At 41.2% G+C, this 17,326-nt stretch overlaps 1 protein-coding gene across 5 annotated transcripts in view; it reads left to right on the top strand.

Moving 5' to 3' along the window:
- CCDC148 (coiled-coil domain containing 148) overlaps positions 1 to 17,326 on the top strand; it is a 103,039-nt gene that overhangs the window by 55,254 nt on the left and 30,459 nt on the right. For all 5 annotated transcript variants that reach the window (XM_035132036.2, XM_035132025.2, XM_060280036.1 and 2 more), the window contains 2 exons: positions 3,724 to 3,862; positions 6,737 to 6,943. In XM_035132036.2, the coding sequence (XP_034987927.1) occupies positions 3,724 to 3,862; positions 6,737 to 6,943 (346 nt within the window). The remainder of the gene's footprint in view (positions 1 to 3,723; positions 3,863 to 6,736; positions 6,944 to 17,326) is intronic.

The following is a 17,326-nucleotide window of genomic DNA, read 5'->3' as shown; positions in this document are numbered from 1 at the left end:
GGACTGTCGCACTTGTCACAGTCCTCCATTTGCCAGTAGCAGTTTAGTCATGCTGGCCACATGATCTGGAAAGCTGTCTGTGGACAAATGCCGGCTCCCTCGGGCTGAAAGCGACATGAGCACTGCACCCCATAGTCACCTTTGACTGGATTTAGCCGTCCAGGGGTCCTTTACTTTTTACCTTATCGAGGCACTGGTGTATGTTCTTTAAAAAGTTACAGTTGTGATTTCTCCAAATTCAATATCCAACAGATCAGAAATTCACATTATCTTAAAAGATTTTGAATATTTTTCATTGCACATTGTAGAAATTAATCTGGGTTAGATATTCTGCTATATGCTAGAAAGGTGATGAGACTATTTTTTGTAATTCAGCTCTCAATAAGACTCTTTAGATGTCTGGATGAAGCAGAGAACATGTTGAACCCTTCAGGCCCACAAAAAGAATACAGCTGGACCCAGAGCTATACAATGTAAGGCCAGTTCAGACACTAACACATGGTTTAGCACAGGGGTCAGCAACCTTTTTCAGCTGTGGGCCAGTCCACCATCCCTCAGACCATGTGGTGGGCCGGACTATATTTTGGGGGGAATAAATGAACGAATTCCTATGCCCCACAAATAACCCAGAGATGCATTTTAAATAAAAAGCACACATTCTACTCATGTAAAAACACCAGGCAGGTCCCACAAATAACCTAGAGATGCATTTTAAATAAAAGGACACATTCTACTCATATAAAAACATGCTGATTCCCGGACCGTCCATGGGCAGGATTGAGAAGGTGATTGAGCCGAATCCGGCCCATGGGCCTTTGGTTGCCTACCCCTGGTTTAGCACTGTATGCATAAACAAAATGAGCCTTGGGGCATAGCTGTCGATTTTTCCCTTTTCTCGTGTGGAAACCTTTTCAGCATAAGGGAATTTCCCTTAAAAAAGGGGAGAACTTGACAGCTATGCCTTGGGGTCATGTGCTTTCCCTGTCCCTGTGCAACTGTAAGGAAGAGATTGGAAGCTTTCACTTGTGCTTTTAAACAACCCTGGGGTTCCTGTTACATCTGAACTTTGAGAAACACTGGTTAGTTCAAACAAACCAGGATCAAGCTAGGATTTACCGGTATGGTACTATCTTGTTCACAAACATCCTTGGTTTTTTACTAGAATCTTGAGATCCACCAGTCAGAGCCAGGAACTAGAAAAGGCGTGGGTGTCTTCTGTACACTTAGAATCAAGTACCCAGGTGCTTCTGAGCAAAGAAATTTGTTTTTTACCAGTATATCCCAATCTACCACCTCCCCACCTTCAGAGTTCCCTGAGTTTGTACATACAGGTGCCTGGTTAGTTTCAAAGCAGAAGTGAAAAGTTCCAATCTCCCTTTGCAGCTGTATTAAAGGAGTGGGGAGCCTGCAGGCCCAAAGCTTCTTCACATAATGCTAAACGAGAGGTTAGCACAGTGCCTGAAAAGGCCCATAAAGTCCCTAATGTAGAGAACAATTAAAGGCAAGTGGAGGAAAGTTATCCGTAACCCTTGGGTATCTGTGACCCCATTAACCGCACAGTATCAGCATAATATGTGCCCGCTGCTGTTGCTTTAATTGAACTGTGACATAGGTTGTCGGCCTGCATAAGGACCTATATATTTTTAAGTGCTTCTTTTCTAATATGAAACAAAGCTTAAGTTTTTGTTAGGTTTTTGTTAAATAAACTCATATATATAAGTTTTATGTTATATAGAGTGATTCATATAAACTGTACACTGTTCTGGCAACCTTCCTACCATCATAATTGCACCCTTGTGTTATGTTTGCCCCATTGTTTTACATTTAATCTGAATGCTGTCTTCGCATCTTTATGCTTCTGTGTTATAACCCCAGGCTGCAGTCCTCTCTGTGCTTGCCTCAAAATAAGCCTCATTGAACACAGCTGGACTTCGTTTTGACCAATTGTGCATAGGATCAGACTGTGCATAACTTGCATGCTGTGGCTGGATTTGAAGTCCTTCATTTTGTGCCTACTTCAGCTTTCCAGCTCAAAAATATTTTTCTTCCTTACTGAAAATCTTTTCACTTTCTGTAAATGATGGCTCCCACTATTATAAGGATTACTGATTTCCAGAAGCAGAAGTTGGAAATGAAAGAGGAAGTGGCTTTGAGGAGAGCAGTTTGGGCTGCCATCATTGTAAAATGGTCCAAATCTAGACTTCTTCCAATGAGAAGTTAGAAGATATCACCAATAGATAGTATGCAAGCTAGAATTTTGTGGTCTGCAGTTACAAAGATAGGGTGGACTAAGATGAGACGCTGTGTGAAAACTGGGAGCATAACTTACACCCTGATCTGAAATGGCTTTTAGTGGAAGTAAACCATTCATTCCATTGGTGTTTTCTTCCGGATTGAAGAATAGACTGTCATAGCAAGAGGTTCTGGGAAATTGCTTGGAATGTGCATTCGTCTTCCATCAGCAGACTAGGAAGGTTCTAGTAAAACCTGATCACTTTAATCAAGCCTGCCTCAAATTGTGTGGAGGCTGTGCATGGTTTATGAGCAGGATTGTGCCCAGATGGCTCTTCCTCTGGGCTTTTCTTGAAATCACATGTTAAGTGGAAAATGCAAATAGGACTTATACATAGAGTTCAGTACTCAAACGCCTGATCTTGTATATCCTTAGTTTTTATAATCGATTTAAAAACCATATGAATCAGGTCTACATTCTGTCTATAAGTTCCAGTCACCCCCTAGGGGTATGGAATGATGCCAGAGGTGGGGCAGTTGCACTGGGTAATCTGCTTCTGTGCACTGACTCAAAAATTAAAAGTTGACTTGGGGGAAAAAAGCAAATGTCTCTAAAGACTGGACAGGTTTAATAAAAATGAAGCCAATGTTCTTCATGCTGTGTGTTCCATTTTGTTTTGCTGTTCCTGCTTGCTTTTATGCAACAGAGTTATTTGAAAATGTGACTATTGCAAGGGGTGTAACTCTTGCAATAATTCCTGGAATGGCAGGGGAAAGCGGATGCTCTCTGTATCCAGAGGCCTTCCTAGATACAGCATTCTTTGTTTTATTTGGCTGCAGGCTGTTTCCTTTGTTATATCAGTGCTTGTTTTCCTCTGAGCTAGTATGTGTTAGGGCAGTTTGGCCATGGAAGTTTGTTTTGTTGTTGAACTCCGCTTTTGTGGTTGAATAGTAAGCACTGTTGGGAGATTATATTTCTGTGATCCTTAAAAAATAAGGAAGCCCAGATCACAGTGCTAAAAGAACCCCTCTTGTTTTGATGTTACTTAACAGAGGCCATAGTGTGTGGGGCAAGCTTTGTCACACTGGCACAGCTTTGGGTCTTGTCCCTCCCCACATGCTTCAGGTGGGTTATTCATCATCTCCTTTAAAAATAAAACTGCACAAGGGTTGGGGGAGGAAGGATGGGTGTTGGTGATAACAGAGGCACTAATCAATAGGCACTCTCCACATCTAGTTTTTCAAACCACCACATGAAATACTTGCAGAACTGTCCCCCCCAGAACAGATAAAGCTATGCTTGTATTGAGCGGAGCGGGACCTGCTTTCAAATTTTCACCACTGCTCTTGAAATGTTAAGTATGTTTCACTTACAAAGATCCATGGCCCAGTCCAGAATGCATTTGTACCAGTCACTTCACACTGAAGTGTACTGACATAATAGCATTCAGGTTCAGATTGTGCTTGATTTCGTTCTCTTCTAATTCACAGCAATTTCCAGTGGAGTGAAGAAGATCTTTGGGTTTATCAGGTGATCATTAGTCAGTACCCTCGTGACATGCAAGGCAGAAGAACTCTTTACTTGGATATGCTGCAGAAACATCTACCTCACAAGTCTAGGGAAGATCTCGTAAGTGGTAGCACTGATCGTTTAGTTGTTATTATTATTATTTATTAAATTTGTTAGCATAATCTTGCCCAGGGCAACCCATAGCAACTTCCAACCAACCAACCAACCAACCAACCAACCAACCAACCATACAATAAACACCCCACATAGATGCATTAAAACCAAAAGGAAAGAGAAGTACACACACACACACACACACACACAAATTTATTTATTTATTTAATTTGCATACCACCCTTATCCATAGATCTCAGGGCAGTTCACAACATTAAAAACATCCCACTTCTGAAAGACCACAGAGGGTTAAAGGCCAAAGACCTGGTTATAGAGGAAAGTTATTGCCAGGCCCCTAAATATTTGTAATGAAGGCACCAAGCGGGCCTCTCTGAGGAGAGCATTCCACAAGCGGAGGAGCCACTGCAGAAAAGGCCCGTTCTCGTGTTGTCACCCTTTGGACGTCTCATAGAGAAGTTACACGAAGATGGGCCTCAGATGATAAATTCAGGGTCCGGGTTGGTTCATAAGAGGAGAGGTGGTCCTTGAGGTATTGTGTTCCTGAACAATTTAAGACTTTATAGGTCAAAACCAGCACTTTGAATAGGGCCCAGGAACCAATTTGGCAGCCTGTGCAGTCACGCCAAGATTGATGTTACATGCTCAAATCGTCTTGCAACTTATTTCAGTATTGTAATGTGTGTTTGATTTAGCATGTTTTCTGTGGAGGTGGATTTTTGTATATGTCTGATAAAAATAGCCTATATATACTACCGGTAGAAAGCAACTGCCATTCTGGTAGCATAAAATGTGGCACCCAATATAAAGTCACATAATGGCTACTTAACCATGTTAGTGTATTGGATTGTTGCTGTAAATATTTTGCAATCTACAGAGAGAGTCCTAATTTCCCGTGTACAGTGACCACCCATAATCTTTCAACATTATGAATACCATTATATATATATATATGTTTGTTTGTTTGTTTGTGTGTGTGTGTGTGTATTTATGAAATTGAAGGAATGAATGAAGGCGTTGCAAGGTTGTTGTAATAATCCAAGAATTCAAGATTTTTTTGTTGAACTAGGATCTGAAGAAGCTTGTGTACTCAAAGTCTGGGATCCAATGAGTCAGTGGGCCTGTTCTGGTTGCCTTTTCTGGCCGTAGACCAGATGATACCCCATCTTAAAAGCATCTTCAGCATCCTCTGCGTCTCATTTCCTTTTGATTTTAATTGCATGTGTAGCCATTTCCCACAACTTTTGTGATATAATTTGCAGGCATGATTTGTCCTTGTCATATAAGATGATGAATTTGCACGCATGGTTCTCAGTACACTCACACACCCCTTTTGCTCAATAGGTATTGATGTAACATTCTCTGCAAATTAAAAATGACAAAGAAGTAACGTTTAATGAAACAGGGCCCACACAGGGCAGTGCTGCTGGCTTCATGTGAAGGTGGACTACTTGTAATATTTAAGATATTGAGAAGATACTTGGGGTGGGATTCTAATAACTAGCTAGCCCTTGTAAACAGAGAGAGATCTTAGTGGAGAAAAGCAAGTTTCCTGCACCCCCAAGGAGGGCAAAGGGAACCCAGTGTGATCTTGAGGTCCTTTAGTACTTGCCCAGGATTCCTTCCCACCTGGGGGCTGTAAGTGTTGAGAGGGGTGGTGATGGCAATGACTACTGGATAGTTTTAAGATGCAATGTGCCTACTTGCAAGGAAGTTCAAGGAAGGGGATAAACAGGCTCCCCTAGCTTTCCCCTTCCTGTTATGCTGGCTATACAACTTCCCCATATGCATTGGGACTTCCACACTGTCCTTGTCCATCTGCAGATCCTTGCATTGCATCACCCAACTTCCAGGATGAGGAGGAGCACAGGGGCTTGCAATCAGAAAGGAATCCTTTGAACATCCTGCTCTCTGCCTGGCACTATAGATCTTAACCATCATATGTTACAGGAATAGGGAACTTGTGGCTCTCCTTCAGGCCCAAGCAGCATAGCCAATGGACAGGGCTGATGGGATTTGTAGTTCAGCACCTGAAGAACCACGGTTTCCCCAACCCAGGTCTAGTGGAATTTTAGCAAATTTAGAAATATGAATTGCCCAGCATAATAGCCATTTGTTTCATTAATGATTTATAATATGACTTAATTGTAGGATAAGACTCCATTTCTATCAGCAATGCTATTTTACGACCCTTGTAATTATAGGTGGTACTTAATTTATGTGTATGGACTTTGATTTATATCCTAACTCTCTCTGTGAGCTCATAGCAAATCACAACAGCATCAAATCATTTCTGAACAATGAAATGTTCACGTAATGCCTCCCCTTCAAGACAATCCAAGAGAATTTCATTGCCATCTAAGGCCTCTTTTACTCCCGAACCAGTTGCTGTCACATTACATTGTTGCTGCATTTTGCCTGAGCTTTTTCCTCTTACAAAGTGACACAGTTTGTGTTTATAGTTTGTTTGTTTTTTACGACTAATTGTATTGATCCCTGAGATTACTCTGGGAAGAGAAGAAGTGCTTATTGTGAGGTCTTTTGGTGATTCTTTCTCTCCGTTCTCTGTGCGTAGCTCTTTTCTCATCCCTTTGCCAACCTGAGAATGGAACCTTTTATTAAACGTATCTTTGGCCTGCTAGTTTCCTTAGCACAGCCCTGGCGAGCCCAAATCAGCCAGTCCTACAAGCACTTGAAACTCCTGACAGGGTACTCTGCTGTTTTCAATGGCAGGGGCACAGATAATTTTCATTTTTGCTTCTAATACTTTCATTTGTAATGATTATTTGAAGTTACCTCAGAATAAAGATTTACTTCATATGGGTGAAAATAATCCTGACTTCCCTTTATTATTATTTCTAGGTTGCTCACGAAAGAGCTTGGGACCACTACCATTTTACTAGGAATCAGTGGAGAGCTTTGATGTTCAACTGGGTCGAGGCTAGGAAAGCTTTTTTACTGAAGGCAGTAATGACTCTCGCAGAAGCTTGTGCTGCTCATGAGACAGAAATTATGTTGGCTAATAATAGAAGAAAACAACAGGAAATATGTGCGGATCTCAAAGAAAAGGTAGACTATTATACAACCGCCAATTACATTTATGTTGCCTGTATCCTGGATTGTTCAATATTTGCTTGAGGAAAAAACGTTGCAGCAGCTATAATATGGACTCTCCCCCACCTCTTAAAATGGAGATAGATTACTCCACACTCATAGTTACTAGTCTAGCTATTCTTCAGGGCTGCACTTTTTTTATTGCATCCCTCTTGAGCATTGGGGGGTGGGGGTGCATCTTGATTTGTTTTTCTTAGAACATTTGTGTACAATTTGTTTTTAATTTCTTTTCTGCTCCTGAGGCATTATATTAATGGATCTGTTTTGCTTCAACTGCACTCACGCCTATGGAATCATGCGCATAAATGGGTTTTCCTTTTGCTAATTTCATTTATCATGTCCTGTGTTCGTATATTGGCATAGTGTTGGCTAAGTCCCCCTAGTAACAGGCATGCCTGAAGGTTTCAATGGGAGAAAAGGTTTCTCTGCCTTTTAGCTAAAATCAGGTGTAATGAGAAAAAAGGATATTATATTTGATGTGTGCCTGTCCTAGAAATTGTTTAATTGATAGATGAAAAAATGGCCCAGTGACAGAATAGGCGGGATTTCCCACCCACCCCGATTTTAGCCGAACCATGGCTGCCTTGTAGTCTTCCAAAAGAAGCAAAGATGTCGTCACAAAAGGTAGTTCCTGTCTCCACACTCCCTGTGAAGAACTGAAATAACCATAGAGAACAAATAGTCAGAGCAGTAAAGTTGGTGACAAGTAATGAAAAGAGAAATGAAATGTAAAAATGTTTGACACAAACATTAATTTGGAAAATCTGACCTATGTCTAGAAGAAGGGGAGTCTAGCAATTGCCAACTGCGCGATTAGCCAGAATCGATAGTTAGCAATAAACATCTTCCGCTCTGCCAAAATTCCTGGGTGCTTTTGTTCTGATTTATTGACATTTCGCCTGCATTCATCTGAATGATGTGTTTTCAATACATCATCAGAGTGTCTACTAATTTGGTTACTGCTATAATAAAATTGATAATGAAAGGATCCAGGGCAAGGTTTGAAGGCACTTCACCTGGCTGAAGGTAAGCAGCCCTGGATCTGTCCAGTACCTGGATAAGACCCCATGGGAAGAAACACGTTTACACTACCTTTCGGTTCCATGGCAGAAGAAAATGTGATGAAAACTTAATGATTTCCCTATACATCTTACACATAGGAAGGTGTGGACCCTGCAAGGAATTGAGAGGGAGGGGTGGAAAATAATACATTCCCTTCATTTCCTTGCCCCCTTTCCTGGTCTCTCTATCAGTATGTTTCCAACTGCTCCTCAAAATTTCCTTCTTTTTAATCCATATCAGAACTATTTGAAAGCCCTAATGGCTCCCCACCCCACTCTAAAAAGAGTCTCCAGTGAGCTAAGATAGGACACAGCTCAGGGAAACTCCCAACCCTTTGAAGCAAGGGAGATGTGTGTTCCCTGAACTTGGCTGGCAAAGCTCTGCAGCCTCTTTGAACTTGCTAGCAATGACAAGAATGAGGAGATGGAGCAGCATATTGTACTTCCCTTGTGCTTTTCCTCTAGGCAATTGTGCAGATTGGGTCAAAACCTGATTGGAGAGAATGGGGGTCTAGTGAGGGCAAAACCTGGAACACTCATACTTGGTCTCCGGAGAAAGTAGAAACCACTAACTTGCCTTTGGATGGTCCTGTTTTGTTTCCAAACTGGCAGGCACACTACCACACAAGCTCGGCACTAGAGGGGTTGAAGATGATTGGCAAAGTGATGGCAGGCAAAGACCAAGATGGAATAATAACTCATAAAACAGAGATGGGAAACCTGTGGCCTCCCAGATTCTGTTGAACTGCCATTCCCAGTATGCCTGCCCATTGGCCATGCTAGCTGGGGATGATAGGAGCTGGGGTTCAGCAGCATCAGGAGGGCCACTGATTCCTTACACTTGTTGTAGAACAATTCATAATAAACAATTAATAATAAGAGATTGTGTTGCTATATACCCATGCTTTGCCCCACAGAGCATGGATTGTGAAAGAGTGAATAAAGTTTGAAAAAGGAACATTTTAATTGATTTTAACATGAACAAATTATTGGATGAATTTTTAATTCCATCAAAATCAGCAAGAGGTTTAAAATGAAACTGAATTCCTCCAAGGACAAATCCTTGGAGCATCTTGGGAAGCCGAATAGGGTAAATCAACAGAACCATATGGCAGCTTTCTTCTGGATTGCACCAATGGGAAACTGGGATATCTTTATAAACAAACTATCTGTTATATTGTGCAATATGGCAGTTTCCCCAAAACCAACACATTTGGCAAGTAGGAAGGCAAATGAGAATAGAATTGTTGAGATACTCATGTTGTCAGAAACTGTCTCTCTCCCTGAGAACATTGTGGTATTCCTGTAAAGACTCTCTCTTAGTGCCTCCTGCTCCCAGGATCTGAAAAACATCTTCCTTGCCAAAGTCACCTCCTGATTCAGCCCATATGATGCCCCTTCTGCTTATAAACTCCTTGATCTCTCCCCCACTCCTTTTAATCTTGTCTATGAAACATTTTTAAAATGTATTTTGTTACATCTGGATGTGTTCTGTCAATGAGCCGGAAGAACTTCAGGGCTCAGCTTCATAGTAAGGATTGGGTAACCCTTTCATTCCTAAGCGCATTCAGTCTTTACGAAATTGGGATGTTACTGTCTGTCTTCCCTGTTGTTGTTGTTGTTGTTGGGTCTGTAACTGTAGGGAGCAAGTCAACCTTCTTCCCCACTCCAGTGCTGGCAAACAAAAACATTGCCTTGTTCTCTCCTTCAGCCACAGAGTTGAATCTGTGAGAGGCAGCCAACCCTATCCCATTACTTCATCTGCCAACAAGATAGTGGCTGTGTACACTCCAATCTGTCCTCTGATCTGAAGGGCTGCTCAGAACTTAGTTCATGCTGTTTTTGGTAAGAGAGAAATAGCTTGGGCCTTATGAAAGAGTAAAGTTTCTTCCACAATTACTACCATCCACCACCACACACTGAAGACTAGAGAGTGTGGCTTTTCTGAGCGCTATTGTGATTTCCACCAGGATGCTACAGCTTTCTTAAGAACAGCCTGCGGAGGGGACAGTCCGGTCCGGGTTCCACTCTGGGGGGGGGGTGTGTGTGACAAGATGGTCCTTGCCTTCCCCCAGCTGTAGAGCGGCCGAGGCACATGCAGTCCATATGGGCACCGCTTGCGCACCGTCTCTCTCTCTCTCTCTCTCTCTCTCTCTCTCTCTCTCTCTCTCTCTCACACACACACACACACACACACACACACACCATTTTATTCTTTTATAAATAAATATTACAATTGCAACCCTGGGGTGGTCGATAGTCAGGGGTGGTGGAGATGACAGATACATGATGATTGAAATATGACAGGGTCTGTGGGGGCAAAGTTAAGAGCAGTAGAATCTTGGAGTGGAATTCAGTGTAGCACTATGGCATATATGTGTGGGAACATAGTTGACTTGCACAATGGGACTCCCCCCCCTTCTCTCTTCTCCCTCTGCCTCGGTTCCCCTCTTCTGTTCCCCCTTAAACCTACTTCGGGAGTTCCTCCAACCTTCCAGACCAGATTTAGGGGGCATGCAGGGGAAGGATAGGCAGGAAGTCCCATTGTACAATGCAACAACTTAGTTGAATCCCACCCTTTGCTTGGTAAAATGCAAAATCTTAACATCCATTTTTACATCCATTTTTCTAGCAAGTGATTTCTTCTTAGGAATATTTTTAAAGTTATGTTCATTCACCTGCACATGCATATACCTAGGAGAACCATATACATGTCTCACAAGAAAAATCCTTTTCAACTTGCATGTTTGAAAGGCCAACTTTCTGTATTAAGTCTCAGCTTTATATTCTCTTTTTTGTAAAGTTATAGTTTACATTAAAAAAAGAACTATGGTAAATGAACTGGCTTAATTATAGAAATCTCTCATTACCACTTTCTCCCTTATTCTATCCCATTGCTTCTGTTCTTTTGCTCCTCAATTCTCTCCTGTGGTCTCTTGTTATTTCTTATTGTTCTCCGCTTCTAATTATATTGGAAGGCGAAAAAAGAAACCCTGATTTCTTATAGTTGCACTACATAGACGGGTAATGCCTAAAGGACAAATATTTTTCCTTTCTATTTCAACCAAATGGGAACGTGTAAGTAATGCTTAACATGGAATCAGATCTTACTGGTACTTTAAGAAATAGCAAAATGCATATTTATTTCATGTTGATTGTATTAGACTTTACACATAATAGATTAAGACACTTCACAAATAGTACAAGCAAGGCAGTGGTGTAGCTCTGAAATAATGGAGGCGTTTACCTGTGACGTGTTGCTGATTGCAAAATGTCCACATACACCATGTGAATACTGTATATAACTAGCCCGAGAATGAGCAGCATATTTTTATTCCTAATTGGTTGTTATCCAGTAGGTGACTTTTAAAATACTATTAATTATATGCAGACCTTTAAAAACCCAATTAAAAGCAAATCATCTTCTTGAAGGTAGAACAAGCTGCTTTTTATTTATGTATTTATACATTTCTATCCTACCCTCCATAAGATCCCCATAGCAGATAGCAGGCAAACATAAAACCAGAACAAATATCAACATAAAAAGCAGCAGAACAAACATAGATGACCCCCCTACCTACCCACTATCTCTGTGCTGCAAGCTGCTGCTGGCTGCCGTTTTTTATGAGAAGGAGAGTGAAGGAAACCCTGCTGTACGGTAGTTACCTTCAGCAGGTGGGATCTCTGGCGGCACTTTTTCCTAGAATGCAAGAGTAGAAAAGAGTGTGTGCTTGGGTCCCCATCCTTTCCTTTCCCTTTTTTTAAATGAGTTGCCTGGTGTGGCAACCCTGCCCTCAAAACAATTTGTGAACCCCATTCCTTCCCCCCCCCCAAAAAAAACTTGCAGAAATAACTCTTCTGGTTTCATGGCCACCAAAGAGGGTGAGGTTTCAGCATAAGGGCATTTAAAGCCAGAGCCAAGCAAGATTAAAAGACCTCTTGGAAGAGACAAGTCAAAGGCAACGGGAGTTTGCTCCAGGCTATCTTCCCTGGAGAGGGTATTCCAAAGACAAGGGCCTTTTTTCTGCATGTACCCCATCACCTCTCACCTTGCTTTGGATTGCAAAGGGACTTGATAAGGGATCTCAGACAAAGGTCTCTTCTTCTAGGCCGGCTCATGTTGAACAACAGTAGTCTCTTGATTTGTATTACTTCTAGGAAAAGCTAAAAGTAAGAGGGATTTTAAACCACATTTGCCATTGGATTAGAAAATCCTAGCTCTAAAATCTAGTTGTGCCCCAGCTTTAACCATCAGCTGAACGTTAAAGCATATTGACCATAGTCCCTGTACTGTGTTTGCTGGAGGCAGACATAATCTCATTTGACTCTTTTGAAAAATATTAAATGGATGGTGATTGATTTGTGACCCACTTCTTCCTGCGTATGTTAAAGCACAGAATAGACTAAGGCTTACAGATGAGACAAAATTTATATGATATTTAGATGTCAAGAGCCTCTGGGGCTGCCCCCTTTCAACAAATATGTACAGTATACATTTGGCTCTGAACTTTCATTGTAAATAAGAGAAGCCATTATCAGGTTTACATTTGTGTGCAGATGCATTTGGTTTTTATGATATGGAGAGAGGCTTGTGGTTTGTGGTCGCCTGTTTAGAGGAGTTGTAAACGTGTCAAGGACAAATAATTATCTTTGCAACAGGCAAATATTTACTATTTGGTAAGGAAAAGTTAATGTAAAGACTCAAAAACTAGACTACTTCAGTGGACACAATCTGGCTGTTGTCTAAAATTATCCTGTGTTGCATTTTCTTGTGCTAAGTTCCTTTAATACTAAGAAATAAGCTTGTTTGTGGAATACCTAAGCTTATTTCAGAGTTATAGACTTAGATCCAGATGACATTGGTCCCTTTTTAGTCCCATGGGAATAAATGGTATATTAGCTTCATCCAATCAATAATAGTTTTGATTCTTTTGTGAAGGCAATATCATCTGCATTTTTATAATTTTGAACGGCTTTTAGAATTGTTATTGTTGAATTGTGGAATATAAAATAAAATGTTTAGGTAATTTTTTTAAAAAAAAAAACTGCCCTCAACTAAAGATTAACATTTATCTAATGGTTAGCCAAGGACTACTTGTGACCCTGTCCACTTTCAGATGAACCTCAACGCCACAGTTTGCCCAGTGCCAGCAATTCCCTGCATGCTGAGTAAAGGTGACCAACAGACTGTTAAGTCATGGGTGAGGGAAGGGGGGGTCATCCTTCTTTGTAGTGAGAGGGCCAGAGGAAGTTTTGAAGGACATTAGCAGCTGGTGGGGTGAGGTGGCATTGCTTGCCTGGCATTCCAGTGCTGCGGTCACTGCTGGTAACTGAGAAGAAGGTTGGTGTGGTGTTGGTGCAATGGCAAAAGCGTCAGATTGGTTCTGCTGCTGCACACACACTGCAGCAACCCCTTGCCGCCTCAGTCCTCTCCCCATCGGTTACTGGCAGCAGTCTCTGCTTTGGTGAAATGGAAACTTTGAAAAGCGTATCTTATGCGTTTGGTTCAGATGACTCACTTGCAATGCATAGGGGAAAGGAGTTGATTACAGAGGAGGCGTGTTAACTGGCCTGTAAATCATACTTTCGGCCTGTGATCTAGATGGGCCATGAGTAGAGGAAGGTTAACTTCACCTGCTATGAGAAAGTTGGTGAGCAGTCACATTTCTGGAGTAGTGTAATTCCACCATTTTCCCACATTATCTCTGCTCATCAGAGTCACAGCACACAGGAGGAAACTGTAATCTTTCTGAACTCATTTTCCTCATTGGTGTAACAGCATTTTTATTTCATTGTGCATATGGACGATAGGGGGAATTTCTGTTCACAACTGGAAAGGGATGAAAATTTTTGGGCCATAACATACAATTTGTTGCCTTAATTAGTCATGCTTAGTGCACTTTGCATCCTTGCAGTGTACACTAGTCAGATAATTAACTGACTATGAAGAAGTATCCCCTATGTGTAGCAAAGCAATCTGTGTGCAGTCTGCAAATCCTCCTTTCACCAAGTATAAACTGTGAAATATATTTGAAAGTAAAGTTTTTAATTACAACTGGCATTCAAAGCTTATTGCTCCTGGCAGTCACCGCCTTGCTAAAATGTGATCTCATTTGTGAAACAGGCTGTGGGGGAGCATGTTTCCCTACTGCTTTAATATTAGCTTAACAATCAGGATTGTTTAATACTGAAACAGCACGCTTAATGTTTACACAGTAAAGCCCATTTCCTGATACTGCATCAGAAAGAGTAAAAACTTGCAGTCCATACCATGGTGGGGGTATGTGCATGTACATATATGTACATAGTGGGACAGAGAACAGATTTAGAGGGTGCATAGCGGGAGAACACACCATGGTCCAAGAAGAAATCCTTGCACTAATGGAATGTTCACCTTAGCAATATGTACATACAGTATGTGTATATACTGTATACACATTCCACTTTGAGCTTTCATTTTACTACCGGTAGTAAGGTTAATAGCTTTCAGAAAACTGATTATGGAAATGTTCTATAATTTATTAGAATATCTACAGTATAACCCACCTTCTATTCAAAGATTTCAGGGAACGATACACCAATAATTAAAGTAAAAAGTCCAGCTACAAACTAGAAACACATAAAATAATAACACAGTAAATAAGCTTAAAATGTGCATTTAAAATGTGCATTTGAGTAAATAACCAGGTTTTAATTTGGTGAGGAAATGAATACAAGGGTTGCACCAGGTAGATTTCAGAAAGGAGTTAGGGCTAGTGTCAGGTTTCTGCCACTCCAATCATGCTGCGACATCTCCAGTCTGGCCGTTTCATCTTTCAGGAGGGCCATCTGTGCTGCTGAGCCCACGACTCCTGATATTCCTTCCTCCCGTCATGTATGTTGAAGGAGGATATTTCTACTTCAGCTGTGAAATTCCTCTCCAGTTGCGAATGCAAAGTCCAAGGACTTCAGCTTTTGAAACTTTATTTAATCATTCCTCAAAATTAGAAGAAAGCACTCAGGCTTTCATTTCTTGCATAACCTCTACCAGCCTGTGATATTTTGCTTCCCTGAGAAGCATAATTGTAATTATAGAGATGTAATATTACAATTCTAGCACTACAATTACACTCTGTATCATTATTACTCTTATTATCTTGCCACCACAGCCCTTTGTCTCCTGGCTTGACTAAATCATTTTTGTTCAATGGCAGCAAGGTATGCTTAAAGACCTCCACATACTCAGCCAGCTCTCCTTAACCCTAAAGGCTTTAAAATGTAAGATGCATTTTTGCTATCATCAGAACCAGGTTTTCTGATTACATTCAGTTCCCATAGAATTGTGGCTCTATTCTTCATGAGCAAGTGCGTTTTTAGAAGACGAATCATGCTGTTTATGATAAGAACCTGTATCAATAAGAGTTTTTTTTTAAAAAAAAATTATTCAGTTGGGGCGGAGAAGAAGGGAGAAATATTGGCAGCAAACTTGATTTTTGTCACAAACTAGGGAAAGAAAATGAATATATTTGGAACTCATGGAATTTGGACTGGGGAAATGACTTATTAGACAATCTATTCAGTTTTTCTTAACAGTTGAGTTGATTCAATATTCTGCATGTATTTGGGAGCATATACCTTAAATCGAAAAGGAATGTTTTTCACAAACAGGAAAAGTGCAGTGCTGTGAGATGGTTGGCAAGACACAAAGTCAAACCTTGTAGATACAAAGGTACCCACAAATGCATGGAGTGCATGGGTATGGTTTTGCCAGCCTTTTTTGAGTATAACATTTCCTTCCATCTCTAGGTGCCTCCCTTTGGTCTGGCCAGTAGGTAGACTTCATCTTTGATGGTGGCCAGGAGCTTGTCATGGCGTCAGTCTTGCCATCCAGAGCTCTCATTGGCTGATGTACAAGGTGTGACCGGAAAGTAGGGTGAATCACACCTGTACGTGATAATGGTAACTTCCAGATTCGTGGAGACACATGGGAGGCGTTCGTCCATATCTCAGCTAACATATGCGCACATGTCTCGGCATTTGTTGACAAGCCTACATTCACGAGGTAGCATTTAGTAGCTGTTTATAGTGCAGTGCATTGTGATTGAAAATGAGCAGAGAGTCAATATAATATGAAATTCTGTTTAAAATTGGGTAAATCAGCATCGGAAACCCACAAAATGCTCACAATTGTGTATGGAGATGAAGCTGTAACTCGAAAGACAGTGTATGAGTGGTTTAAGCATCTCCGTGAAGGGCGGCAAACCATCAAAGATGACCCTCGGTCTGGCAGACCGTTGACTAGCAGAACGGCAGCTCATGTCGACAGAGTTTGTGAGTTATTGATGCAGGATCAGTGTTTGTCTGTCCGAATGATGGCGGAAGGATTGCATATTCCGTGTGAAATCATTACTGAGGTGACCAAGTTGTCCCACCCTCCATATTCTCCCGGTCTGGCCCCACCAGATTTCTTTCTTTTTCCAAAAGTGAAATATGCACTGAAAGGGCACAGATTTTCTAACATTTCACATGTCCAAGCTGCTGTGACGAGAGAACTGAAAGCAGTACGAAAAGAGGACTTCTCCAGAAGTTTCCAACAGTTCTGTGAAGGTTCTCAACGGTGCATTGCATCTGAGGGGGCCTACTTTGAAGGCCTGTAAGGTATGTATGTTCGAATATTTCTCACTGTCCGATTTCTGTGATCATTCACCGAACTTTCCGGTCACACCTTGTATATGTTCCTCTGTGTTCCGTTCATGTCCTTTTTTTTAACTGTTGTTGCTGCATCCTCAAAGTTCAGCTAAAGAGCACTGCACATTGTGTTTGTTCTGGAGATGTTTGCATAAAAAGACTGTACATTGATGCTTGCTTACACATTCCAGGACTGAATGGAAGCCGGAGTTTGCTTGCTTTTTCAAGGTTACAAATGGCTGAACTAGCTGCTTTAATATCAAATTCTGTTTAGAAACCCAGAAAGCAAAAGATTTGTATTAAAAATCTATACTGAGAGAGACTTAGAAAAACATCAGGGTATTATAGCTGTCCTTGAAAATAGGATCTCGTAATGAAATTCTGACACATTTTGTTGCTTGTGCTGCTGCGTTTCCCTGTAATGATAGCACTTGATCCTGGTTCCTTCATTATTATCATTCCACACGTCATTGCAGATGATCTGCTTTAAATAGGTGATTACAATACAGTACCGGTATCTCCTTGGCAGAAAAAACAGCAAAACTACTTCTAGCCACTTATTCCCTTGTGCTGACATTTCTCATGGAAAGCCTCTACACTTTATACAATG

This window comes from Zootoca vivipara, chromosome 1 (assembly GCF_963506605.1).
Source record: "Zootoca vivipara chromosome 1, rZooViv1.1, whole genome shotgun sequence".
Classification (NCBI taxonomy): domain Eukaryota; kingdom Metazoa; phylum Chordata; class Lepidosauria; order Squamata; family Lacertidae; genus Zootoca; species Zootoca vivipara.
This window is presented reverse-complemented; position numbering and strand designations above follow the sequence as displayed.